The following is a 27,451-nucleotide window of genomic DNA, read 5'->3' as shown; positions in this document are numbered from 1 at the left end:
GCCTGTACATAAGATGATATCATTTGAATGGTATTTTTCTGGTACAGTGTATCAACATAAACAGAACTGATTAAGCTACCAAAAAAGAAGGCAAAGGAAGAATGATTTATAAACCCTATTGTTTACGATGAAGCACTGTATCTTGTTTGAAAAATGTTAAAAACACAAACTAAAAATAGTGTGCTGAGATTGGTAGCGTCCACTGTGGACGATTGGTAATTACTCGTATATATTAGCCCCACTAGTTTCCATGTCCTTACTCACTGATGCCCGCTCAGATGACTGACTGAATGTCCCCAGATTCAAATGTGAGGCGTTATTTAGCTCAGTCAGCTTTGATTAAGACACATTTTATCTAGTAAGTATTGGGTGTGCTTGTATTGATTGAGACACATTTTATCTAGTAAGTATTGGGTGTACTTGTATTGATTTAGACACATTTAATTTAGTAAGTATTGGGTGTACTTATATTGATAAAGACATGTTTAATCTAGTAAGTATTGGGTGTACTTGTATTGATTGAGACACATTTAATCTATTAAATATTGGGCGTACTTGTACTGGTTGAGACACATTTAACCTAGTAAGTATTGGGTGTACTTGTATTGATTGAGACACATTTAATCTACTAAGAACTGGGTGTACTTCTATTGATTGTGACACATTTAATCTAGTAAGTATTGGGTGTACTTGTATTGATTGTCACACATTTAATCTAGTAAGCATTGGGTGTACTTGTATTGAGGTTTTATAAGTCTCCAGAGAAATATCTCTCATCCAACTTCTTCAGGTTACACGTTCAAATCATTGTTTCGGGGCTTTGTTTTGAAGGTGCCCCTGTGTGACTGTCTGATAACCTTCCATTTATTAGAGTAAAATAAAAAAATCACGGTGTATGCAATTATTGGATCAGTGTACTGACCAATGATTCATGTCAAAAAACTCTGTAAATGAAGCTGTCCTAGCTGATGTGTATGTTAACTCAATGTGTTGTGTTTGACAACAAGGTTAATACATATTTAATCTGCAAAGAAAGTTCCAGAGGGTGACTTGGTGTGTAACGGGATTTCACCTGACATAAGGAATTCGTGTGTAGTTGTATAGTTCTGCTTCTACAAAAATAGAATTCTAATTGTGTAATTAGCTAACGCTCAAATTCACGTGGTGTAATTTAATGAGGATCACTGATTACATTAGATAAAAAGACAGATTTAATTGTCTTCAATGAAAGATTTTTTGGCAATAAATAACTGTTCTTCTCGCTGTTTTTTAAATGTCCAATTCGCCATTTTGTTGTTTACTTCACTTTGGGTGTACAAGTTCCATGCAGCAGCCAACGGACACATAATCTGAGCGGTGGATCAGCGACAGTCGGATTCGAACTCACTTACGTCTCCATGTGTATATGTAAAATGTCCATAATGATCTCAGACATAAACAGTTTATAATTCTGAACTGTAGATATCTTTATGATATCATATAAGTTTCAGTATTTCTGTTGTGTGTTAAAGATGTAATATTTAATTATTTCATCAAGAGGAACCATTGTTATATAGATTTCTCAATCGAGGAAACTGGTGCACCTAGCTATGGGAATCTTCTCTCGCTGAAAACTACTCCCACTTAAACCATTTAGTGAGAGCTGAATTTGAACTTGTGATTTCAGCGGGGAAAGACGTGGATCCATACCTGTGAATCTTGGATCCATACCTGTATATCCAGTGATTTCACAGATCAGCTTTGCATAAAATATATTTCGGTCATTGTGTTTTTGTCATCATCACATACATCATCGGAATCACGATTTAACAAATGGTTTATTAGGAAAGGCTAAAACTTTTAGTCTGTTTGTAGTAACAGAATGTGTTCTGTCTGACCCTTATATTATAACAAGTATATATTTATTTATCCAAATAGCAAATCATGTCGTTATCAGTAGATGACTTTATGTGTACATGGTTTTCCACTGACATGAGGAAGTTTATGTGAAATCGTATACTCGTGGGTCTATAAATACAGAATTTTAGTTGTTCTATTAGGTAACAGTCAAACCCAGGCGACACAGTTTACTAAAAGGCCAAATGTGACAACTATTACAGGCCAGGACACCTAAGGGAATAAAGGTCAAAAGTGACAAATGTTACAGAAAAGCTGACCTGGGGGGCAAAGGTCAAAGACGATAAATACACGTACTACACATTACAGGTGATGTACTGTTTCACTGCATGTTGTCACTGACAAATTTACACCTGGTCCAGGTGTATGGTCTTTTACTTAAGAATATTTCGCTTGAATGACAAAGAGGTCAGGAAAATCAAACCTATGCGGAATCAATCATACAAAGACCGATGTCTGCAGACAAAACCCCAGATAAAAATACACAGCCCAGCTAGCCAGTAGTGGATTTGAACCTCTGACCTTAGAGGTCAAATGCTTGTGGACATACATGTGTAACAAAAGTCAATACTCCACCCCACCAGTATGGTATACACTCTTGCTTAACTGTCTTACTGCCAATAAAACAATGCCTTTATACACAGTGCTTTGTAGACAGGGCATATGCACATGTATGGGGAATTCTTAGGTATGATGTTTTTACATGTGTCTTCATACTTACAACCATTTATTCCATCTACCTAACACAGGTTTGAATCATCACTGAAATTATCCGTGAAAAATGTCACAACACTATCAACTGTATCTTGTTGAGCTCACTCTCACGCTTTATTTAATCTGTAAATTCTCACTAATAAAATACATCCCTTTGACTGGCGTCATATTTATCAGAGGACGTACTCACAACTTCTGTTTCAGAAACAAAGCATGAAAAATGTATCTATTCTCGTGAAATTGGGTGATACTTGAAATTACTTGTATCCGGGCATCCGTAAAACAGTAGGACAATGCTCAGAGGGGGCTGAGAACAGATCTACTTATTCCCAGAAGCCATTATCGATCAGCGTTTTGAAGGGTGATCAAAATATCTGCTGTATCTTATCATGGAAGAGCGTATACGTGCAGATCTCCACGTGTCCAGGAGATTATCATTATCACACTAATGACAGTATTTAGCTTCTTACAGGGAAACTATCACGAGGGAGTTGATGCGCTCAATGTAAATATGTCTGTCATAACAGGAATCAAATGCACTGATCCCCTGACTATGATACTATGACAGAAGATAAAGCATCTGTTAATCACGGCTGTATGAATTCAGCATATGGGGGTCACACAGACTGTACAAGGCTTCTGTAGGAAAAACATGCGAAAACATCAGGCCATGCTGCATTAAATGTTTGTCAACGGTTACTTCATAGATGTACCAAGGAAGAACAGCTGGCAATCTTTTATGCCTGGTATTTGGTGTTCTTGACCTAAATTTTTTATTTCAAAATGTTCATCACGTCAAAAATTCAATTAAAACAGAACAGCATTACAACGTAAACAAAACGACGTATAATATCTCTGACTGGATGTGGAAGATTTTCCCCTCAGCGCCACCCTCCAACCAATTTAAAGAAGAAATGAAGAAAAAATCTAAACCTGATCTGTAATTTACAGTATATGTAGTAATTGCACGTTATAAGGCTTAGACATTTTTTCAAATGAGCAAAATGAATCTATGAATATTTAATACCTTATTTCAAGCTAGCAACACCCAAAGCTTGTGCTGTTACCATGGTAACACTTTTTACGTCATCTTCCAGGTATACCATTGTAGGCATGGTAGTAGTTAGCTTGTAAAGGCAGCTTGTCAAGCATGCGGCACTGGTGCACCTGAAGTAAAAAGAAAATTATCCAGTTATGGATGCATTAAAATAAAATTCCACTCTTGACAAAGTTGCTAATTTTTCCATGATTCTGAGAGTTCTGTTGTTCTTAGAAAAGTGTTCGAGATTTGTCTAGAAGGTATAATAGTATCTTGTTGAAAAAGTTTCTGCACCAAAAAAAGTATGGTAGGACACTTACTTGGCTCTAAATTATTCACTTTTTCATGTGAAATTTAGAATTTAGGTCTTTTACAATAATTCCAATCAAAACTACTAATGTGACATCACCGGTACTCAATCCGTTACAACAGACCATCATACAATCTTGATTGTTAAAAGTAACTTACTCAATTGACAAATTATTTTCCTTGACAGAGTGTAACGGTTTCAATTTGACCTATGCTTTCTGCTAGTGTTTTTCTTTGCCCTTTAATGACTACCTTGATCAAAGTTATGTCCCTTACCTGGAATCCGTTCAAATCAGTAAAAAATTCTCTATCCTGATTGGAGACATCTGTGTCAACCCTCATGGCCAGCTCTTTGTTCTGCTGTGACTTGATGTCAACAATGTTGTGAATCTCCACACTAGAACCATCTGTACCTGTCAACAGGGGCCAGGTGAATAATAAGCTAGACCGTACGCCTGAGCTTATAGGCCTTAGTTTATAGGCCTGAGCTTATAGGCCTGAGTTTATAGGCCTTAGTTTATAGGCCTGAGCTTATAGGCCTGAGTTTATAGGCCTTAGTTTATAGGCCTGAGCTAATAGGCCTTAGTTTATAGGCCTGAGCTAATAGGCCTTAGTTTATAGGCCTGAGCTTATAGGCCTGAGCTTATAGGCCTTAGTTTATAGGCCCTATTTGTACCTGTAAAAAGGTAGAAGAATGAGGTCCCTCATTACAATGGCGGGAACAGTGGGTTGGGGTTGGGGTTGGGGTTGGGGGTGGGGGTGAGTGTCATAAGTGTCATAAGTGACAGATGTGGGTTGATGCTGGATGTTAGCTGTAAGCCATATCAGGCTAATATCATGCTTTTCATTGATTAATTACATGAACACCAGAATGATATATAAACCCTGGAAGCCCCTGAATGTTAAAATGATACAAAATTTGAAGGTTTTCTACAATGCGACTTTTGCAAGTGTATACATGTCAGCACAGAAACAGCTTTGTGAATATCTGGGGGACAAATTTATAACTGTGTTCTAATGGAGCACGTCTCATAGCGGAAGGGTGTGGTAATGAGGGGGAGGTGTATTGTAAATATTTATATCAGGATTGATCCATACAAGAAGTTGTATTACAACCTGTAGTCACACAGCTGATCAGGGACTGGATATAGATATTTCTGGGGTCAGTATATTTGTACAGTTAGCTTGGCTATAGGGGTATAACGCAGCACAGGTTTGAAAGAAATAACCCCTAAGACCTTCATACTATAACTTGACAAATATGAAACTTTCATCTTTTTTTCCCCCAGACATTTGCCCCTGAAACTTTCCTGAGTTAATATGACTTCATTTTGAATGTCTCTATTATCCCTGTAGCCGATTTAAATTTGAAGGGCAACCATAACACCACTTTGTTGCTCTTCTATGTATGAACGTATGTAGTTTTTCTTTTCAAACTACACAATGCTTTATCTTGTTTTACATATATTTTTGTATTTTTTCCCTTGCACTCTGAAATACATGTTTCCTATATACTGTTTTCTCTGTGAAAGTCTTGGGGAAGAACAATTTCATTGTAAATTGACCGAGCTACCTTTGATAAATAAAGATATTATTGTATTTTTATACTTCCCTGGTACATCTTACAATAGGCTCTATCCTGGGTGAAACATCAGTATTTCCCCAGAAATATTAAGGTGTAAGAGTAGCCAATATGAACACAAAACCAAATACTCTGTGGATTTCCTGGCAGATATTTATGAAAGACCCTTTACCTGGTGAGTTCTGTAGCCTGACCACATGTTCAACATTAGACAGCATGACCTTGAACTCTGACATCAATGGGCCCCTTAAAACACGGATAAACGGCTTGAATACTGCAACGGACTGAAAAAGAAAAAAAGAAAATATGTTCAATTTGAAGTCCAAAGCCTTAATCTTCAGTACAAAATAAAATCTTTGAAGCTGAATACTGTACCTTACTCCTAAAACACCAATTGTTGTCAAAATTGTAATTTTTTCATGCACATTTTGTTTAAGACTGTTTAAGTAAAAGGGCCCTTGCTTATTGTAACTCTTCAACCTTTTCCAATGTTTGCAAGGTGTTTATTCAAGCATATTCTGAAGGCATTATTCTGAGTAGACTGATAAAATTATACTTTTTGTGAAGCCCTGAAAAGGGCCAATTCAACTTATATAGTTTTGTCTTTAAAATAAAATCTCCAAAATCATAAACATGCAAAAATTGCTCTGAAAGTTTCTCTTTCATTTGAGAAAAGGTTGAGGAATTAGGGTATGTATTCCCCACTTGTCTGGATGTATTTCTTTACATATACATGCACCTTTGTATCTTGACAAATAATGCAGAGATGTTAAGGCAATCTCAAAGCACTGCACAAGGGTAGAATGATTGTGTCTGATGTGTATTTAGAAGTGTCAGTACACAGACATGGTTTTCAGGATGACTCTACATAGAGGAGTTGTGAACAGGGGAGGTAATTCAAGAACTGCACAGCTCTGGAGAACAACCCCCAAATTACAGTAGCTCACTAGAATATGTGTGTCATTTATTTACCTATTTACTTGATTGGTGCTTTATGTCATACTCAAGAATACTGTAAAACTTCCACCTTTACAACCATTTTTTTTTAAGTAGAATTTATGCCCACAATTATTATGAAAATGATGCTAAGAATGACTAGTCTGCGTCACTTAAGATGCAAGTTTCATAAAACTGTGCAAATTATTTCTGTACCCTCCATATTGTTTCAAAATATTGGTAACAGAGGAAGATGAAAATGTTGAAGAAGGATTTCATTTATACGATGGTGGCCAGCGTTATAAAGGAATGAGTCCGGGCAGAGCCTGGGGGTAACCCACGGCCATTCACAGGTTGCAGTAATTATGTTATAGTTATTCAATCGGTGTTGTAGTTACTTGGTTAGTGTCATTTTTATTTGGTTAGTGCCATAGTTATTTGTTAAGGGCTTTTTTTACTTTACCTACACCTCCCCATCTGTTAAGAAGAGGTAGGCCCCGCTTTTTCCTTTGCCATCTTTACCCCATACATGACAAAACTCAGCTGAATCTGGTGTTTTACATTGTCCTCCTTTGATGTCACAGACTGTTCAGGGAAGGAATCAAAACTTTGGATTAGTTCAAATGGTGCCATTTGGCTAGGTGATGACATATGATATCAGACTGTCTTCAGTGAACCTGGTAAAGAAGCTCTACTAGTTAGCCAACAACCCGTAGCATCAGGGGAGCCATCAGTCACATTCTCATCTTAAAATTATTCGGAAATTACCCACAAACTTCAGATTAAACCTTTGCTCTGAAGGAGTGTGCTTAACACACAAAGTGACCAAAAAAAGCCATTCAAAGCCTCAGCATACTTACTAATGCAAACTAAAAAATATTCACTGTTTTCTCCTGAACTTGGTCAATTGATGGCAAGATCAGCACACCTAATGCTCTTAATAATCTCCTAATAATCACAAATTCGTTTAAAAATTCTGAATCCACCAAAATTATGATCAACGCCGGATTTAAGGGCATGTACACTGAACGATGCTGATTTCTCTCTTCTGAAATATATGAATATATATTTTTGGCAGTCTTGCAGTTGTAATCAGTCTTGTACAATGAAAATAACTTTTTCATTATCTGTGTAACGGACATCATGGGAAGGTACATATACGTACTGTTAGCAGCCCTGTTTATTATCTGTGTAACGGACATCATAGGTAGGTACATAGACGTACTGTAAGCAGCCCTGTTTATTATCTGTGTAACGGACATCATGGGAAGGTACATATACGTACTGTTAGGAGCACCGTTTATTATCTGTGTAACGACCATCATGGGAAGGTACATATACGTACTGTTAGCCGCCCAGTTTATTATCTGTGTAACGGACATCATGGGAAGGTACATATATGTACTGTTAGCAACCCCGTTTATTATCTGTGTAACGACCATCATGGGAAGGTACACAGACATACTGTTAGCAGCCCCGTTTATTATCTGTGTACCGGACATCATGGAAAGATACATATACATACTGTTAGCAGCCCCATTTATTATCTGTATAAGGGACACCATGGGAAGGTACATATACGTTCTGTTAGCAGCCCCGTTTATTATCTGTGTACCGGACATCATGGAAAGGTACATTTAAGTACTGTTAGCAGCCCCGTTTATTAGCTGTGTAAGGGACATCATGGGAAGGTACATATACGTACTGTTAGCAGACCCGTTTATTTTCTGTGTAACGGACATCATGGGAAGGTACATATACGTGCTGTTAGCAGCCCTGTTTATTATCTGTGTAACGGACATCATGGGAAGGTACATATACGTACTGTCAGCAGCCCCGTTTATTATCTGTGTAAGGGACATCATGGGAAGGTACATATATGTGCTGTTAGCAGCCCCGTTTATTATCTGTGTAACGGACATCATGGGAAGGTACATATACGTGCTGTTAGCAGCCCTGTTTATTATCTGTGTAACGGACATCATGGGAAGGTACATATACGTACTGTCAGCAGCCCCGTTTATTATCTGTGTAAGGGACATCATGGAAAGGTACATTTAAGTACTGTTAGCAGCCCTGTTTATTAGCTGTGTAAGGGACATCATGGGAAGGTACATATACGTACTGTTAGCAGACCCGTTTATTTTCTGTGTAACGGACATCATGGGAAGGTACATATACGTGCTGTTAGCAGCCCTGTTTATTATCTGTGTAACGGACATCATGGGAAGGTACATATACGTACTGTCAGCAGCCCCGTTTATTATCTGTGTAAGGGACACCATGGGAAGGTACATATACGTGCTGTTAGCAGCCCCGTTTATTGTCTGTGTAACGGACATCATGGGAAGGTACATATACGTACTGCCAGCAGCCCCGTTTATTATCTGTGTAACAGACATCATGGGAAGGTACATATACGTACTGTTAGCAGCCCCGTTTATTATCTGTGTAACGGACATCATGGGAAGGTACATATACGTACTGTTAGCATCCCTGTTTCACCACTACTATCTCCCCTCAGCTGAGAGTTCTCCACAGAAAAATGTTCAGGATTCTTCATGTCGATACCAAAAGGTCCTCTGAAAAGCGAGTCAGATGTATAATATACATGTACATCAGAAAATTCAATTGTTCACACAATCACATGTACCTAGCATCAATGACTGCACTTTGTTAAATACCTTCAAAACATGCTGGGCAGGAAAGAAATATTAAATTTCAACATCACTGACAAAAAACAAATAAATGTATTATATCTTGACTGTTATTTTACACTGTGGTCTAGCATACCTGTACTTCATCTCTACATGTGTTATCAGCCAGACATACCTGTACTTCAGCTCTACATGTGTTATCAGCCAGACATACCTGCACTTCATCTCTACAAGTGTTATCAGCCAGACATACCTGCACTTCATCTCTACATGTCTTATCAGCCAGACATACCTGTGCTTCATCTCTACATGTGTTATCAGCCAGACGTACATGTACTTCATCTCTATATGCATTGTCAGCCAGGCATACCTGTACTTCATCTCTACATGTGTTATCAGCCAGACATACCTGTAGTTCATCTCTACATGTGTTATCAGCCAGACATACCTGTACCTCATCTCTACATGTGTTATCAGTCAGACATGCCTGTACTTCATCTCTACATGTGTTATCAGCCAGACATACCTGTACTTCATCTTCACATGTGTTATCAGCCAGACATACCTGTATTTCATCTCTACATGTGTTATCAGCCAGACATACCTGTATTTCATCTTTACATGTGTTATCAGCCAGACATACCTGTACTTCAGCTCTACATGTGTTATCAGCCAGGATTAAGCCAAGTTATGTGAAATACCACAGTGTTAATGAATATACCTGACAAACCTCCTGATGTCAGACCCAAGCTGAGCTGAGCCACACACACATGTAGCAGGAGCAAGATTCACAAACAACATCTCCTCCTGGTGTCAGACCCAAGCTGAGCTTGGGTCTTTCCATGCACAGCAAGAAATCATGGTTATGAATAACAGACACACTTAGTCAGGAGTAAATGTAACCTGTAATCAGGGGAAGTAACTCCAGTATTGTTAATAAACACAAATACAGAGAATGCAGTTTGATGGATTTGATACAACAATTGGCAGCTTGTACAGTACAGGTGTAGATCTGAAATCTTCTTCATAATGAATGCCAGCTTGTACAGTACAGGTGTAGATCTGAAATCTTTGTTATAATGATTGGCAGCTCGTACAGTACAGGTGTAGATCTGACGTCTTTGTTATAATCATTGGCAGATTGTACAGTACAGGTGTAGATCTGAAATCTTTGTTATAATGAATGGCAGCTTGTACAGTACAGGTGTAGATCTGAAATCTTTGTTATAATGATTGGCAGCTCGTACAGTACAGGTGTAGATCTGACGTCTTTGTTATAATCATTGGCAGCGCGTACAGTACAGATGTAGATCTGAAATCTTTGTTATAATCATTGGCAGCTTGTACAGTACAGGTGTGTATCTGAAATCTTTGTTATAATGATTGGCAGCTCATACAGTACAGGTGTATATCTGACGTCTTTGTTATAATCATTGGCAGATTGTACAGTACAGGTGTAGATCTGAAAGCTTTGTTATAATGATTGGCAGCTTGTACAGTACAGGTGTAGATCTGAAATCTTTGTTATAATGATTGGCAGCTCATACAGTACAGGTGTATATCTGACGTCTTTGTTATAATGATTGGCAGATTGTACAGTACAGGTGTACATCTGAAAGCTTTGTTATAATGATTGGCAGCTTGTACAGTACAGGTGTAGATCTGAAATCTTTGTTATAATGATTGGCAGCTCGTACAGTACAGGTGTATATCTGAAGTCTTTGTTATAATGATTGGCAGATTGTACAGTACAGGTGTAGATCTGAAAGCTTTGTTATAATGATTGGCAGCTCATAAAGTACAGGTGTATATCTGAAATCTTTGTTATAATGAATGGCAGCTTGTACAGTACAGGTGTAGATCTGAAAGCTTTGTTATAATGATTGGCAGCTCATAGAGTACAGGTGTATATCTGAAATCTTTGTTATAATGAATGGCAGCTTGTACAGTACAGGTGTAGATCTGAAAGCTTTGTTATAATGATTGGCAGCTCATACAGTACAGGTGTATATCTGAAATCTTTGTTATAATGAATGGCAGCTTGTACAGTACAGGTGTAGATCTGAAAGCTTTGTTATAATGATTGGCAGCTCATACAGTACAGATGTAGATCTGAAATCTTTGTTATAATCATTGGCAGCTCTTACAGTACAGGTGTAGATCTGAAATCTTTGTTATAATCATTGGCAGTTTGTACAGTACAGGTGTAGATCTGAAATCTTACAGATGATGTCTTACATGATGTCAGCCAGTTTTACTTACTTATCTTTGACTTGTCTGTTGATATTTCATGGTCAGTGCACCAGAAGGCATCTGCCTGAGAAGTAATGACTGCTCCCTCTGGGTTTTTCACCTTCACATGAATAGTTGGTCACCTTCACATGAAGAGTTGGTGTACACTGTTACTAGCTGCTCCCTCTGTTGTGCCAGGGAATTGTAAAACAAAACTGCTCTGTGAAATAAGCAACAAAATAACAATTACAGCAACATAACATTATTTGTGACAAACGCGGAATAGACAGTATGAAAAGTCTCAGAATGTGACACATTCATGTGAAATACATCAATAAAGTGTTGACAGTGTTGAGTTGTTCTTATAGAGGGATCTTCCTGTCAGCAAGATTGATACTGCCCTATAGGCTTCACAATCACCCTTGTCCTTCCCCATCTTCCTGTCAGCAAGATTGATACTGCGCTATAGGCTTCACAATCACCCTTGTCCTTCCCCATCTTCCTGTCAGCAAGATTGATACTGCGCTATAGGCTTCACAATCACCCTTGTTCTTCCCCATTTTCCTGTCAGCAAGATTGATACTGCGCTATAGGCTTCACAATCACCCTTGTCCTTCCCCATCTTCCTGTCAGCAAGATTGATACTGCGCTATAGGGTTCACAATCACCCTTGTTCCTCCCCATCTTCCTGTCAGCAAGATTGTTTCTGTGCTATAGGCTTCACAATCACCATTGCTGTGCATACATGTATAGAAATCTTCAGGAACCAAATCTTTCCACAGCCAATGGCATTTTGGCATGTGTACTTCCGCCAGGGCATTTTCAGCCTATCACTGATCTTCCCTTATATGTGTGGATTTCCTTGTTTCAAAGCAAATATAAAAGCATGTTTTGGCTAAGCATGATACAATCAGGTACCAGGGGCTGGTTTCATAAAGCTCACTTAGCTAAGTAAGCCCATAACTAACATGGTACCGTATGTTGCAGAGATGAGGGCAACTTAACACTAAGTAAGCTTCATGAAACTGGCCCCTTATTTAATACATTGAAGACAATTCACAATGTCTGATCATTTCAGGTTGTCACATCATCGGAGATTGGGTTGCAATGTAACACTCTGTCACCACCACCTATACAAGGCCATGTTCCGTACAACAGTCACACCAGAGAGTAACTCTTACCTTTTGCATTACTGATATTTTGTGCCGACAAATACCCACATGGGAGATAACTCCTTACACAATCAAGCAACAGCCAAGGTCTTCTACAAGGCTCTGGTTTTAGATGGCACTCACTGCATGTGGCAGGCCAAACTTGATATGCATATATCTTATCAAATACAGACAAACTTCTTGTTCAAGTTCACCAGTTTAACAGACACTGAACAAAGACATCAAACCAGCCCTGGGCAGCAGAGTTCAGGAGTGTGAGGTATACCCCATGTTTAGCCCAGCATAACTTTGAGATCACAGACAGGGGAGGATAACTCCTAACCTGTCCTCACCAGGCGCAAGTAGCATGTACTTACTGTGTCTGGGTTACTCAATCGCAGAACTGTCTTCTCTGGCATTGAATCATGGGACATTCTGTATTCATCCTAAAACAATACAATTAAACAAAAATTTACACTCTATAATACAATCTGAATGTGTATATTGTATATTTTCTTTTATCTCATCAAACTGTATCCTTCTGCAACAAATTTGAGGAGAGTGGATTTCTCCGCACGCTGTACATTCTGACATTGTCTAAGATACGTATACAAGTTCTCGAACACATATTCAGGGCCAGGTAGCTGGTTGACTAAGTGTCTCATGGGTTTATTTATTTATTTATTTGAGTGGTGTTTTACACCATTCTCTAGAATACTTCACTTATACGATGGCGGATTATGGTGGGAAGAGATTCTTAGGAGTTGAATACGCTCATGTACTTAGATTTACGCTGGACTATGTCCTGTATGTATTTGGATGAAAATTGTTCAAGGCTTTACAATTAATAAAGGATTAGCCAATCAGCAAACCACCTGGTGTTTAACGTTTAACACACATCACAGACTGACCGACGGACAGCGCACTATTTACAGTGTAATGACCACAAACAGGCCTATCATTCTCTCCTACACATCAATCCGTACACTGGCATAACTAATTCACAGCAGTTTAGTTTTCAGCTCGTATTCTCATTAGGAATCTACAATAGCATTATATGCATACTATGGTACAAACAAACGGTGGTATTTAGCTCCTATTTGCATAATGCAAAAAGCATAAAAACTCTGATAAAAAACTGATAAGTCGCACATTTGACATTTCAATATTTCAACAAAATTGAATAGGTCATCTTCAGGACAGGTAAAGTCACACAAGTAGCTGGGAGATATACACAGTAGAAGGCTCAGCAGGGTTAGACTGAGAAAAGGTTTAGTGGATGTGGCCAAAACAGGGTTTTAGTTGATTTCAAGTCGGGTATCACAACACCGGCCCAATCATATTTACTTTGTGCATAAATCTACATTTCGACCAGAGTTTGGGAACAGAACAAATGATATCCCACCAGCTGAACATCCAGGAAACTGATAAATCCACCAAGTCAGCAATACTGGTGCTACAGGTTCCATAGCAGCACCCATTCTATTCACCTTCATTTATTAATGGCCGTACATGGGAAGGTCTTCCAGCAGCCTGCGGATGGTCGTTGCTTTTCCCCTGGGCTCTGCCTGGTTTCCTCTCACCGTAATGTTGGCTGAAGTCATACAAGTAAAATATTCTGGAGACGGGCATAAAACTCACATCAAATAAATAAATCAATCATTTATTAATGTTCTACTTGCAATAGCTGTGTTTTGATATACGTTGGACTGACAAAAAGTTGGATTTGACTTGTGAGCTGTTTTCCCTCACAATTCATGATATGTCAAAGATTATTTTGAGGTGTCTTTTGATTGGTCAGTTGCATCTGACTTATCATGCCTCGATCTTTGTGCTTGAATAGTTAAATATTTAGACTGAGATCAACCATTTATCCCATCTGTTTTCACTCCTGAAACTTACAATATTAAATAAAGACCTTAATTCCTGATAGGAGTAGCTTTTCCTGTCGGACATCATGAGTAAATAGGCATATTCCACAATCATCCTGGCTTTCAGCAACCTGAAGACAAAAGACATAAAACAAACAAGCAATAAGTCATCAACAAAATGAATGAGGTACTCATGTAGAGCAACCATACACAAAGAGAAGAAGAAAGCACGCACGAACACACAGATGGACGGAAAAAGCAATCGCAAAATGTCCTCCCTAATTAGGAGGGGGAATATAATAAAGTCAATCAAAATGTGGCAATATTATCTCATATCTGTGTACCAATCATCAGTTAGGCATTAACTGGTCAGTCTTGTACGTGTGGGCAAGAGACCTCATCTGAGCCAAACATACTTGGGTTTGAGTCTGACCCCTCATGTGATGATGACTTTACCTCTCTGTCCATCTCTCATAATATTCATATGGAGACTTTAAGACAAACAAATATTAAAATTTCAATATCTGCAGTCATTGCTGGAGCTCCCAGAATTATGTAAAGATACTTGTATATAACTGATTTATTTGTTGGTGTTTCACACTGAACTTCAGAATATTTCATTTGTAAGACAGTGATCAGCTTTACAGGTGACAAAAACCTCACTATAAACAAGTAACAAGCTGTAGCTGAAACAAAAGAAGCTAGCTAGATTTGAACCATCAACCTCACTGGTAAAGAGAATACTGTAAAGTACTTATTATTCGCTGGAATTTATTTTTGTGGATTTTGTTCAAAAATATGTTTACAGGAATTAATTTCCGCGTATTTAAGAGAATACTGAAAAACAAATCTTAAAATTTTCCGAGATATAATATGGCTGAAATTATTCAAGCACGTGAAACAAGTATCATCATGGGTAGTTTTAATCCTCTTTTGTTTCCTGCAGTGTCACTAATCCTCGTGATCTGGATCAGAGATTAAACCAACGGGGGATAGATTATCACTACATAAAAAGATTACTTTCGCACCTACCGTAAGCAGTACTCAAATAGGTGTCACTTCTTTTCAAATCATTGATGAGTACTTTTAAACACCTGGCAAAGTCACCTCTCACCTTTTTGAACAGTTCAATGCAAAAACATATAAATTCACCCCATTATCGGCACCGGTCACTCATTCTTTATCAAGCAACATGGGAAGTTTTGCATTGTTTTCAGTTTTAATCGTCCTCTGTAACAGGTCAGAAAGTGCAAACATTGCTGTGGATGTCAAACAGCCATTGTGTTATTGTACACACTTCACAGTTTGTCAGAAGCTCACTCATTGGACCACAGGAGAGACACAGCCAATGGGATAGCGTGTATCAGAGTGACATTCATCAGAAGCCAGCACATGCTAGTATCTACTTTTCTTTCACTTTGCGGGCATAGCGACAATTGATCAAACTAAAGACGAATAAACTCCCACTTTGTTTTATAACCACCACGACAGCACCAGAGTTTGTATATATTTAAACTTCGTGATCATAATTTCCCTTCACTGCTCTCAAAAAATTTAGCCGTCCCATCGGCCTTTCTCAGCACAACTTCCGTCACCCTGGCAAAGATTTCACTTCCTTATCACTACTACCAGTAGTATATGATTCAATATTGGGACATTTTTTTGCTGGGATTAATTTTCCTGGTAAACTAGTAAACTGGTCACCGCGAAATCCGCGAAAATTAGTTCCACACAAAAAAAGAAAGTACTTCACTGTAGTTCTGAAGCTAATCAGCTTATGGCTATACTGATAAAAATGTGCTTCATTAACTCTGTAGTCACATTCGGAAAATTCTTGTTACGAGATTATACACTATAAACAAAAACTAAGCAGATAATCACACTGCTCTGCAGAGGCAAAAGAAAAGCTCCCCAACTGCTTCCGCCAGAAAGGTCATACTACATGCACATGTTACACTCACTTTTTCCCACAGTCCACCACCACAAAGTCCTTGGCAGTGCCAGTAATTCCGTCATGATGTTGGTACAGCCCTAAACAACTGCGAGCAGACACCTTCTTCACCACAGGTTCTGACGGGAAACTGTTCACACCACCAAACTACTGCGAGCAGACACCTACTTCACCACAGGTTCTGACGGGAAAACTGTTCACACCACCAAACTACTGCGAACAGACACCTTCTTCACCACAGGTTCTGATGGGAAACTGTTCACACCACCAAACTACTGCGAACAGACACCTTCTTCACCACAGGTTCTGACAGGAAACTGTTCACACCACCAAACTACTGCGAGCAGACACCTTCTTCACCACAGGTTCTGACAGGAAAACTGTTCACACCACCAAACTACTGCGAACAGACACCTTCTTCACCACAGGTTCTGATGGGAAACTGTTCACACCACCAAACTACTGCGAACAGACACCTTCTTCACCACAGGTTCTGACAGGAAACTGTTCACACCACCAAACTACTGCGAGCAGACACCTTCTTCACCACAGGTTCTGACAGGAAAACTGTTCACACCACCAAACTACTGCGAGCAGACACCTTCTTCACCACAGGTTCTGACGGGAAAACTGTTCACACCACCAAACTACTGCGAACAGACACCTTCTTCACCACAGGTTCTGACGGGAAACTGTTCGCACCAACAAACTACTGCAAACAGACACCTTCTTCACCACAGGTTCTGACGGGAAACTGTTCACACCACCAAACTACTGCGAACAGACACCTTCTTCACCACAGGTTTTGACGGGAAACTGTTCACACCACCAAACTACTGCGAACAGACACCTTCTTCACCACAGGTTCTGACGGGAAACTGTTCGCACCACCAAACTACTGCGAACAGACACCTTCTTCACCACAGGTTCTGACGGGAAACTGTTCACACCACCAAACTACTGCGAACAGACACCTTCTTCACCACAGGTTCTGACGGGAAACTGTTCACACCACCAAACTACTGCGAGCAGACACCTTCTTCACCACAGGTTCTGACAAGAAACTGTTCGCACCACCAAACTACTGCGAACAGACACCTTCTTCACCACAGGTTCTGACGGGAAACTGTTCACACCACCAAACTACTGCGAACAGACACCTTCTTCACCACAGGTTCTGACGGGAAACTGTTCGCACCACCAAACTACTGCGAACAGACACCTTCTTCACCACAGGTTCTGACGGGAAACTGTTCACACCACCAAACTACTGCGAACAGACACCTTCTTCACCACAGGTTCTGACGGGAAACTGTTCACACCACCAAACTACTGCGAGCAGACACCTTCTTCACCACAGGTTCTGACAAGAAACTGTTCGCACCACCAAACTACTGCGAACAGACACCTTCTTCACCACAGGTTCTGACGGGAAACTGTTCACACCACCAAACTACTGCGAGCAGACACCTTCTTCACCACAGGTTCTGACAGGAAAACTGTTCACACCACCAAACTACTGCGAACAGACACCTTCTTCACCACAGGTTCTGACGGGAAAACTGTTCACACCACCAAACTACTGCGAACAGACACCTTCTTCACCACAGGTTCTGACGGGAAACTGTTCGCACCAACAAACTACTGCGAACAGACACCTTCTTCACCACAGGTTCTGACGGAAAACTGTTCGCACCACCAAACTACTGCGAACAGACACCTTCTTCACCACAGGTTCTGACGGGAAACTGTTCACACCACCAAACTACTGCGAACAGACACCTTCTTCACCACAGGTTCTGACGGGAAACTGTTCACACCACCAAACTACTGCGAGCAGACACCTTCTTCACCACAGGTTCTGACAAGAAACTGTTCGCACCACCAAACTACTGCGAACAGACACCTTCTTCACCACAGGTTCTGACGGGAAACTGTTCACACCACCAAACTACTGCGAACAGACACCTTCTTCACCACAGGTTCCGACGGAAAATGTTTACACCAATTTACGAACATAAGCCATGGCTAAGGAGACGGCAATTTCTTCAGCTCTGAAAAAATGAGAGTTTATTTCCTTTTCGCTGACTCATTTGTTTTTATGAAAATGTTTTAGGAGAAGTTATTATAAGGAGTTTTTATGAGTCACAACTGCTCATAATAAGGCTGATTGCTAGCACAAGGCCTCCTATGATGTTTCCATTTATAAGAGGGCAGTCAGTTTAACGGATGGAGCAAACCAGCTACAAGATGTCACATGTAAAGATGAACTTTTTCACGTGTGATGTACAGACACACAACATATTGGTCGCTAAAAAGTGCTCATTAACAAAGGTTGAACTGCACAAACTGCCACACGGGTGGCATAACAAGCTTATCTTCATCAAGGCCCAAGAACTGTGTTGGGAGAGAACAGTAAACATTCCTCTCAAAGGCCAAGACTGCATCCACACAAATACACATGGGTGCTAAGCAGATCCTATCCCGATATACATGGGTGCTAAGCAGATCCTGCCCTGATATACATAGGTGCTAAGCAGATCCTGTCCCGATATACATAGGTGCTAAGCAGATCCTACATGGGTGCTAAACAGATCCTGTCCTGATACACATGTGCACTAAGCAGATCCTGTCCCAATGTACATGGGTGCTAAGTAGATCCTGTCCCGATGTACATGGGTGCTAAGCAGATCCTGTCCTGATATACATAGGTGCTAAGCAGATCCTGTCCCAATATACATGTGCGCTAAACAGATCCTGTCCCAATGTACATGGGTGTTAAGCAGATCCTATCCTGATATACATGGGTGTTAAGCAGATCCTATCCCGATATACATGGGTGCTAAGTAGATCCTGTCCTGATGTACATGTGCACTAAGCAGATCCTGTCCTGATGTACATGGGTGCTAAGCAGATCCTGTCCTGATATACATGTGCACTAAGCAGATCCTGTCCTGATGTACATGGGTGTTAAGCACATCCTATCCCGATATACATGGGTGCTAAGTAGATCCTGTCCTGATGTACATGTGCACTAAGCAGATCCTGTACTGATATACATGTGCACTAAGCAGATCCTGTCCTGATATACATGTGCACTAAGTAGATCCTGTCCTGATGTACATGGGTGCTAAGCAGATCCTGTCCTGATATACATGTGCACTAAGCAGATCCTGTCCTGATATACATGTGCACTAAGCAGATCCTGTCCTGATGTACATGGGTGCTAAACAGATCCTGTCCTGATATACATGTGCACTAAGTAGATCCTGTCCTGATGTACATGGGTGTTAAGCAGATCCTGTCCTCATGTACATGGGTGCTAAGCAGATCCTGTCCTGATATACATGTAGCTGTATCTTTATTTTCTTTGATATTGTAAGCAAAGGGGAGATAACTCCTAGATCATGTATGTTATGACAAACAATGTTGCACTTCAACACACAGGTGTATATATACATCCAACGTATCCAACTGTAATATCTATCTCTTTATCTACTCAAGCAAACTAGTTGTAGAAACACTGCTTCATCTGAAGAATGTGTAGACCAGACATTACCCGTCTCCCCTATCCAGAACTGTTTACTTCATTCTTTATTTCTTCAATAAATGCAGTCAGGTTTCATGCCTTCACTCATTCATTCATTCATTCATTCAATAAGCAGTCAGGTGTCATTCGTTCATTCATTCATTCAACCAGCAGCCGGAAATGTCCTGCAACAAGTATTATTTTGACAGGGACCGACTGTTTGTCACAGGACAAAACCCCCATGCTTATAACCCTAACTTTTTTCAGAATGTAAAAAGCTGGAAGATTTGCCATTATATCATGTACCAGCTTAAAAATCATTTCCAGGCCTACAGTACAACTGTTATCTCATGCCACACGAATCCAGAATACTTCAACACTATATCAGTCAAAATGTTCATACATGCAGGAACCCGAGAGGAAACCATCACACCAAGCAGCTGTACCTGTCTTCTGAAGAGAGCACGCATTATACACATCATTTAAACCATTTGTATACAGACAACAGAGACACTTCACCTCAAATGGTACTCCGTGATCCTGTCTAGACTTTTGTGGAAGGGGCGTGAGGAGAAATAGCCGCTCCAGTAGTGGTCCTCACGATCAGAATATGTGAACAAATCCCCTCTCAGCACAGGGTAGTCCTTGGGCAAAAAATCGTCTTCAGGTTCGAGCTGAGATCTCTGTGCCACAGCATTGAAAAAGTCCTTCAGGGTAACAAATTGCAGCTGAAGGTAGAAAAGAAATTGCCTGTCAAACTGAAATACTGATTGGGTTTCTAGGGGGACTGGATGTTCCATTAATGGGGCTTGTCGCATCTCAGGTCCACTATACAATATAGGACTTTTAATACAATATAAGCATTTAACCCTGCTCTACCACTGATATGATCAAACAGCCTCTGGTAGTTGTTGAACTGGTTGTCCCATTCATCAGGTTTGTTATATCTGAGGTCCACTATACAACACATGACTTACCTCAGCATTTAACTCTGGTCTACCATTGATATGATCAAACAGCCTCTGGTAGTTGTTGAACTGGTTGTCCCATTCATCAGGTTTGTTATATCTGAGGTCCACTGTACAACATGTGACTTACCTCAGCATTTAACTCTGGTCTAGCACTGATATGATCAAACAGCCACTGGTAGTTGTTAAACTGGTTATCCCATTCATCAGGTTTGTTATATCTGAGGTCCACTATACAATATAGGACTTACCTTAGCATTTAACTCTGGTCTACCATTGATATGATCAAACAGCCTCTGGTAGTTGTTGAACTGGTTGTCCCATTCATCAGGTTTGTTATATCTGAGGTCCACTATACAATATAGGACTTACCTTAGCATTTAACTCTGGTCTACCATTGATATGATCAAACAGCCTCTGGTAGTTGTTGAACTGGTTGTCCCATTCATCAGGTTTGTTATATCTGAGGTCCACTATACAATATAGGACTTACCTTAGCATTTAACTCTGGTCTACCATTGATATGATCAAACAGCCTCTGGTAGTTGTTGAAATGGTTGTCCCATTCATCAGGTTTGTCATATCTAAAGTCGTCTCCCAAAGGCACCGGTAAAATATCATTCTTATACAGCTGGGCTTTCTGTCTGTACTGGTCCAAGATCATTTCAGCCCTGCGAAAACACAGATTTAAGATTTATTTATATACTCAATGGACTTTAAATGTTGAACAAAATATGTTCATTTTACAGGTATTATTTAATACCAATGCAAGTTATGTCTGTGGGTGTCTGGTTCCCTTCCATCATAATGCTGGCTGCCACCTTACAAATGAAATATTCTTGAGTATGACGTAAAACACTAATCAATCAAATAAATACATAAAACACATGTGGGACTGAATGGGCAGGATGCCAGTTACATGTACCATACCTTCTCAATAATCACAGACAATCGGTAATTGAGACACATTGAAAGTAAGTGTTTAGACCAGACAAGTCTCCCTCGAAGTGCTCACCGCAGAAGGTGACATCGGGGTGTCAGCTAACTCAGCTGGAATAAAAGCCTATAAGCCAGCCTTTCCTGGCAACTTTTACATGGCAACTCATGGCGTCATTCTTCATTGTACGTGCTTGTATAAAGAAGAAAAAAAAAACATATTGAAACATGAACCTGTGTAGGTGACAGCTTAACGCCAATTCGTTGTTCCAAGAATATCACCGATTTTAATGAACAAGCTTGAACCATGGCACAGCAGTTGAACAAGACTTGAACCCGCATATAGTTGTGATCACATATAGCTCGGAAACATACGATTGACTGCAAAGAAAACAAACATAAATCTGCATAAGATGCCTTCACTCAGTACGCGCTTTTTATATATGCCATAGAATGTAGGCGCCAGGCCGCCGTTACTGTTAACTGTACTTACTGTATAACACTGATTACATTTACCATTTGTTGTGGTTGTAGTGCGGTCTTTGGCGGGAAAGAACAGAGTTAATCAAACAATCATTTTCAATGAACATAGTAGTCTGTCACGTGGAAACATCACATGCGAGGAGAGAACATATCTTTACGGAACGTACAGAATGTCAGTGCATTTGAAATACCGTTTTGTAGACCATTACACCTCTTTCACAATGTCAACAAGTCGAAAACATGTTGTCTGTCAGTGTCAAAGTTCACATCGCGCCACAACACATCCATGGGTGATGTAAAACAATAAAAGCGAAACAACGGACTTTCATTACACGCTATAATACACGAACACATTAACATATAATTCAGAGCCAACAAATGTTCTTTGCTACACTCTTTTTAAATTAATTGTAGCTTAACATCACGAGCATTTCAAGAAAAAAATAGTACACATGTACATTCATGTATATATGACATTAAATTAGCTAAACCGGGCTTTATATTTTATCACACAAATGCCTCCAAAGCCCACTGATATACGTACCAGGCCACATTGGAGAATATCGAGCTCTGAGGAGTGGGTTTTGCTGTGAATGGCATCGGTAATTTCACAGAAAATATGTAAACAATGTTCGCTCAGAAAACAAAGTTCAAGTGGTTAGATCCAACTGAAAAGATGACAGGCCTGACTTTCCAGTTCCCGGGCAAAAATACAAACCATGTAGATTTCATCTTGCACCTGCAGGTCTAGGACATGGGAGGCTCTGGAAGGTCATTTGCAGATGCAAATCGACACATAGTATTTGTTCCTAATAAATGTCTAAAGTAAAGATAAGAATTGTCAAATTTCCATGTGTATTTATCTACTAATCAATCTATAAGTATACTCAAAAGTTACGAATGATGCACAGTATGACAAAGCCTCAGTCAATACATCACCAGGCGCCTCAACACCCATCCCTTGGAAACCTCGCTCTGTTCACTCGGACTTAATTAAACTGAAATATCGAACGCTGGTGAGACAAAATATGCAGTGTTTGTATGGGTTACAAAAATCCAGACCTCATACAAAACACCTGCATGATAGTGGTTTTAGAGATTACTACCACGTAAGAAACCTACAAAAAGTCATGATCAAAATATTATAGAAATTCACAGATTGTATGCATCCCGCTGATAATATTATTTTAAAGGAGCTTTCCCAAATCATCATTTGGCTTACAGAGTGATTACACACTGTGTAAAAACTTGTGAATCGGGTTTCATTTTTAATGTGGCAGTGACAGCTTTAAAGCAGGGCTTGATCAACAGGAGCCAACACTAGACGCCTCTGGCCACACCAAGAGTCCCAAGAATTGACATGAACAATTAACATTGGTATTCTTAATTAGATTCCATGCCAAGATTCCCTCGCATTTGGACAAACATGTATGCATCACGCATTACAGTATTCAACACCGACTGAACACGGCGGTATAAAACCTCCACAACTGTCCAAGCCTGGTATACCTGGAAACACCTGTGTCCGTTTCTGACATAGGCCTACATACATAAAGTATGTCACACCACATATCATTACCGATAGTATGGATTCGGGAATATCGTGAAAAAATAAGTAGCTGTGTATATTTGTCAAACTGTGCCAAACTTTAATTTTCTTTAAGAATGGTTTGTATGAAGTCGTGTCGCTGTTGTCGTTGTCTCTCCAGAATTATTTCTAGTGTACACTCGTATAGTCTTTTACTGCCCGCTGGTTTACACAACATTGTTTAAAATAAACTCTTTTTTTTAATAGTCTTCGTGTAAGTTGTAAATGGCACCAGTTGGTATGAGTCACTAATAACTAGCTTTCAGATTTCAAGAACCACATGTTTTGACAACATATCATGTATATCCAACATGTCACATATACCCACGTGTTAAATAAGAACAATTTCACTAACGTCTGTTTTTCTGCAGTTTTGCAGTTTATATAAGTCTACCAATGTGTGCAGAGTGTCTGTCCCCCCTTGCCAAACTGGTGAGGCTCACTGAGGTGTGACGGAGATATGAACTACCGTCACTGATCGACTACCGGCAATTCTCTACTCTCCACAAAGAGTGTACGACTTACGACAACAGTCCCTGTAAGGCATCATGGTATACATTTTGTGAAAATGCGTCTTAAATTATTGTGAACGTACAGGGCCTCATGCACAATCTGAATTGAATCTGAAGCTTAACATAAACTGATGACATCATTCAAATCTATTCCCATCATTCGTCTATCTATCTACGCTTTGGGTTTTACATCTTACTTATCAATTTTTCGGTCATATGACGATGAAGATTCATGAGGTGTGTGTTCACATACTGTGTCTTTTTATGGCAGGGCGAGTCTAGCCTGCCAGAGCGTTGCCACCACTGAAGTATCATGCCGAAGACACAAGGCATAACAATGGCATTATACTGACAACGTGCCAGCCAGTCATCTTTCCATACTCTAAACTACTGAGTTATAGTTTCAATATTGATGTTATAAATTATCCTTACTGGGACAGCAATATACCGAAGGGTCATGCGTATGGCCTGTGCATATCTCGCTTTGTAGCATTTGTTAGATCCCGCGTGTTGTGAGACGATTTTAATCAATGTCACAGTCAAGACATTACTGCAAAACTAGTGTGTCAAGGTTATTTCATCAAACGCCTTCACTCCAAATTTCTTGAGTTTTACAATGAGTATAATTCTCTTGTAAGTAAATATGGGCAGAGTGTCCAGAATCTCTGGCGCTCTGCTTCATGATTGTGTTTAATTCTGCTTAACTTGGGTCAGGGGCGTATCTTCCTTGTGTTGAATTTGATCGCCACGTTGGATATATGAAGCCCAACTGAGATACGTATTTTGTTATCGACAACCGATATTCTAGCATGATACTCGATTTGAATACTGATTTCACTCAGTTGATTAGAACATACCTTGCGAATTTCCATCCTCATTAAAAACTATTGACTGCTTCTCTTTACATGACTCCGACCTATTTTCGTATATTATATTTTAGATCTTTGATCTTACTTAGATGTTGGATGATTTATGTTGCACCTCGTTTTGGTCTTGTAATTATTGATCTGAAACTTTATGTTACACTTCGTTTTGGTCTTGTAATTATTGACCTGAAACGTCCTTGGTTGAAGGCTGATATACGAATGTCTGTTTCTAGGCAGATGTTTATAGACAGAACACTTCTTACAGAGTGGTTCAGCATGAAGGGGATAGTGCAACGACTGGTTGACCCGTATCAGTATAATGGCTCGGGCGGGGCGGCTTAATTGCCTTCGGTAAGTCGTCTCAGTGAAGCAGCACTAAATAAAAGAGCGGTGGAAATCCGTCCTGCAACAAGGAGGCACATTACACGTACATGCACCCTAATGATTCCTTCGTCGTCATATGACTGAAAAATTGTTGAGTACGACGTTAAACCCCAAGCACTCACTCACTCTTACAGAGTGGTGTACAGTGAAGTGGCAAATTCAAGACAGACATCCAATCTTGAGAAAACGGCGTTTCCATCAATGTGTCAATCCGAACTAAATCATCAAACAACCATGTATGGAACAACTTTTTCATCTTCATTTTACAGTTAAAGAGACGTGGCTGTACATGGCACCCAGATGTTAGGGGACAGAAATGTAATCACGTGATCAGCATTTCTACTGTGTTAAATTCACCACGCTCACAAAGCTGTACCGAGGGCTAAACACTGAATACATTATTTTGATCGCTTCTGATGACATTTGCTTTTTTATTATTCCAAAAACATCACATTGCTGTTCTTTTTGTTTCGTTCAGTAAGCACAAATTCGTTCTATACAATTGTTCTGTACATTTATGCCCATAATTATTCAGATGTACTGCTTTGTGCCATCTTTTCGATCTATACAATATTTCTTTTCCTCTGTGATTAGGAGCAATATTTAAGTAGGCCTATTTGCGCAGCACAACAAATACTTGTGTAATACAACTAAATGCCACCAAGTCAAAGGTCACGCTTCACATGTTATTCTAGCAGATAATCAGAGTGATATAACTGTGACGGGTGCACGTTTTTGCACAGGGCAGTTCTTGGAGACAGTGTTTATGTTGTTTATCTGTTGTACGAGAAATGGGCCCACGTCAATGCACAGACAAAGTCAGTGACTTATGATTGCATATTGTTTATTCATCATGTCATGGAGCAGCACCCGTCTTATCGCCTAAATCATCAGAGACAAAGTCGAGACGTTAATTAATGAACCTGGAACACAGTGGGAAGCCTCTATTGAAGAAAAATGTGAATCCCTGTACAACATACACAAAACCTTTGAAATGAAATGATATCAATGTATATCAACATCAACCCTGTGCTGTACACACTGTACAACCCTGTACTATACACACTGTACAACCCTGTGCTGTACACACTGTACAACCCTGTACTATACACACTGTACAACCCTGTACTATACACACTGTACAACCCTGTACTATACACACTGTACAAACCTGTACTATACACACTGTACAACCCTGTACTATACACACTGTACAACCCTGTACTATACACACTGTACAACCCTGTGCTGTACACACTGTACAACCCTGTAATATACACACTGTACAACCCTGTGCTGTACACACTGTACAACCTTGTACTATACACACTGTACAAACCTGTACTATACACACTGTACAACCCTGTACTATACACACTGTACAAACCTGTACTATACACACTGTACAACCCTGTACTATACACACTGTACAACCCTGTGCTGTACACACTGTACAACCCTGTGCTGTACACACTGTACAACCATGTAATATACACACTGTACAACCCTGTGCTGTACACACTGTACAATCTTGTACTATACACACTGTACAAACCTGTACTATACACACTGTACAACCCTGTACTATACACACTGTACAAACCTGTACTATACACACTGTACAACCCTGTACTATACACACTGTACAACCCTGTGCTGTACACACTGTACAACCCTGTGCTGTACACACTGTACAACCCTGTAATATACACACTGTACAACCCTGTACTATACACACTGTACAAACCTGTACTATACACACTGTGCAACCCTGTACTATACACACTGTACAACCCTGTGCTGTACACACTGTACAACCCTGTAATATACACACTGTACAACCCTGT

The 27,451-nt window shown here is 39.8% G+C and overlaps 1 protein-coding gene and 1 long non-coding RNA gene across 3 annotated transcripts; both read right to left on the bottom strand.

The window, feature by feature from the left end:
• Positions 1-1,779: 1,779 nt before the first annotated feature.
• LOC135462599 (alpha-mannosidase 2x-like) lies at positions 1,780-21,284 on the bottom strand. Its single transcript, XM_064739823.1, has 11 exons — positions 21,248-21,284; positions 21,087-21,187; positions 20,387-20,595; positions 14,419-14,518; positions 12,894-12,962; positions 11,396-11,585; positions 8,962-9,058; positions 6,940-7,061; positions 5,713-5,824; positions 4,235-4,371; positions 1,780-3,777 (listed from the first exon to the last, which is right to left on the bottom strand). The coding sequence occupies exons 1-6, from the start codon at positions 21,282-21,284 to the stop codon at positions 11,511-11,513; spliced, it is 591 nt and encodes a 196-aa protein (XP_064595893.1). The 3' UTR covers positions 1,780-3,777; positions 4,235-4,371; positions 5,713-5,824; positions 6,940-7,061; positions 8,962-9,058; positions 11,396-11,510.
• A 54-nt stretch (positions 21,285-21,338) lies between these two features.
• LOC135462710 (uncharacterized) lies at positions 21,339-22,516 on the bottom strand. Of its 2 annotated transcripts, none has more exons than XR_010443479.1 (3): positions 22,422-22,516; positions 22,006-22,152; positions 21,339-21,506 (listed from the first exon to the last, which is right to left on the bottom strand). It is a non-coding gene; the product is annotated as an uncharacterized LOC135462710 (long non-coding RNA). The 2 variants fall into 2 exon arrangements; XR_010443480.1 differs by having other exon boundaries at positions 22,446-22,516.
• Positions 22,517-27,451: the final 4,935 nt, after the last annotated feature.

Source organism: Liolophura sinensis, chromosome 2, assembly GCF_032854445.1.
Source record: "Liolophura sinensis isolate JHLJ2023 chromosome 2, CUHK_Ljap_v2, whole genome shotgun sequence".
In the NCBI taxonomy this organism is placed as follows: domain Eukaryota; kingdom Metazoa; phylum Mollusca; class Polyplacophora; order Chitonida; family Chitonidae; genus Liolophura; species Liolophura sinensis.
Note: the sequence above shows the minus strand (reverse complement) of the source record. Positions and strands in the feature narration are given on the sequence as shown.

Bases quoted from the DNA above. Each gene is read 5' to 3' on its own strand.
- LOC135462599 (XM_064739823.1), bottom strand. From the start codon at position 21,284: ATGAATGGGACAACCAGTTCAACAACTACCAGAGGCT. The intron at 21,188-21,247 runs GTTTGATCATAT...TATATTGTATAG, and splicing joins TTCAACAACTACCAGAGGCT to TGGACCTCAGATATAACAAA. The intron at 20,596-21,086 runs GTAAGTCCTATA...TTCTACCTTCAG, and splicing joins GACCAGAGTTAAATGCTAAG to CTGCAATTTGTTACCCTGAA.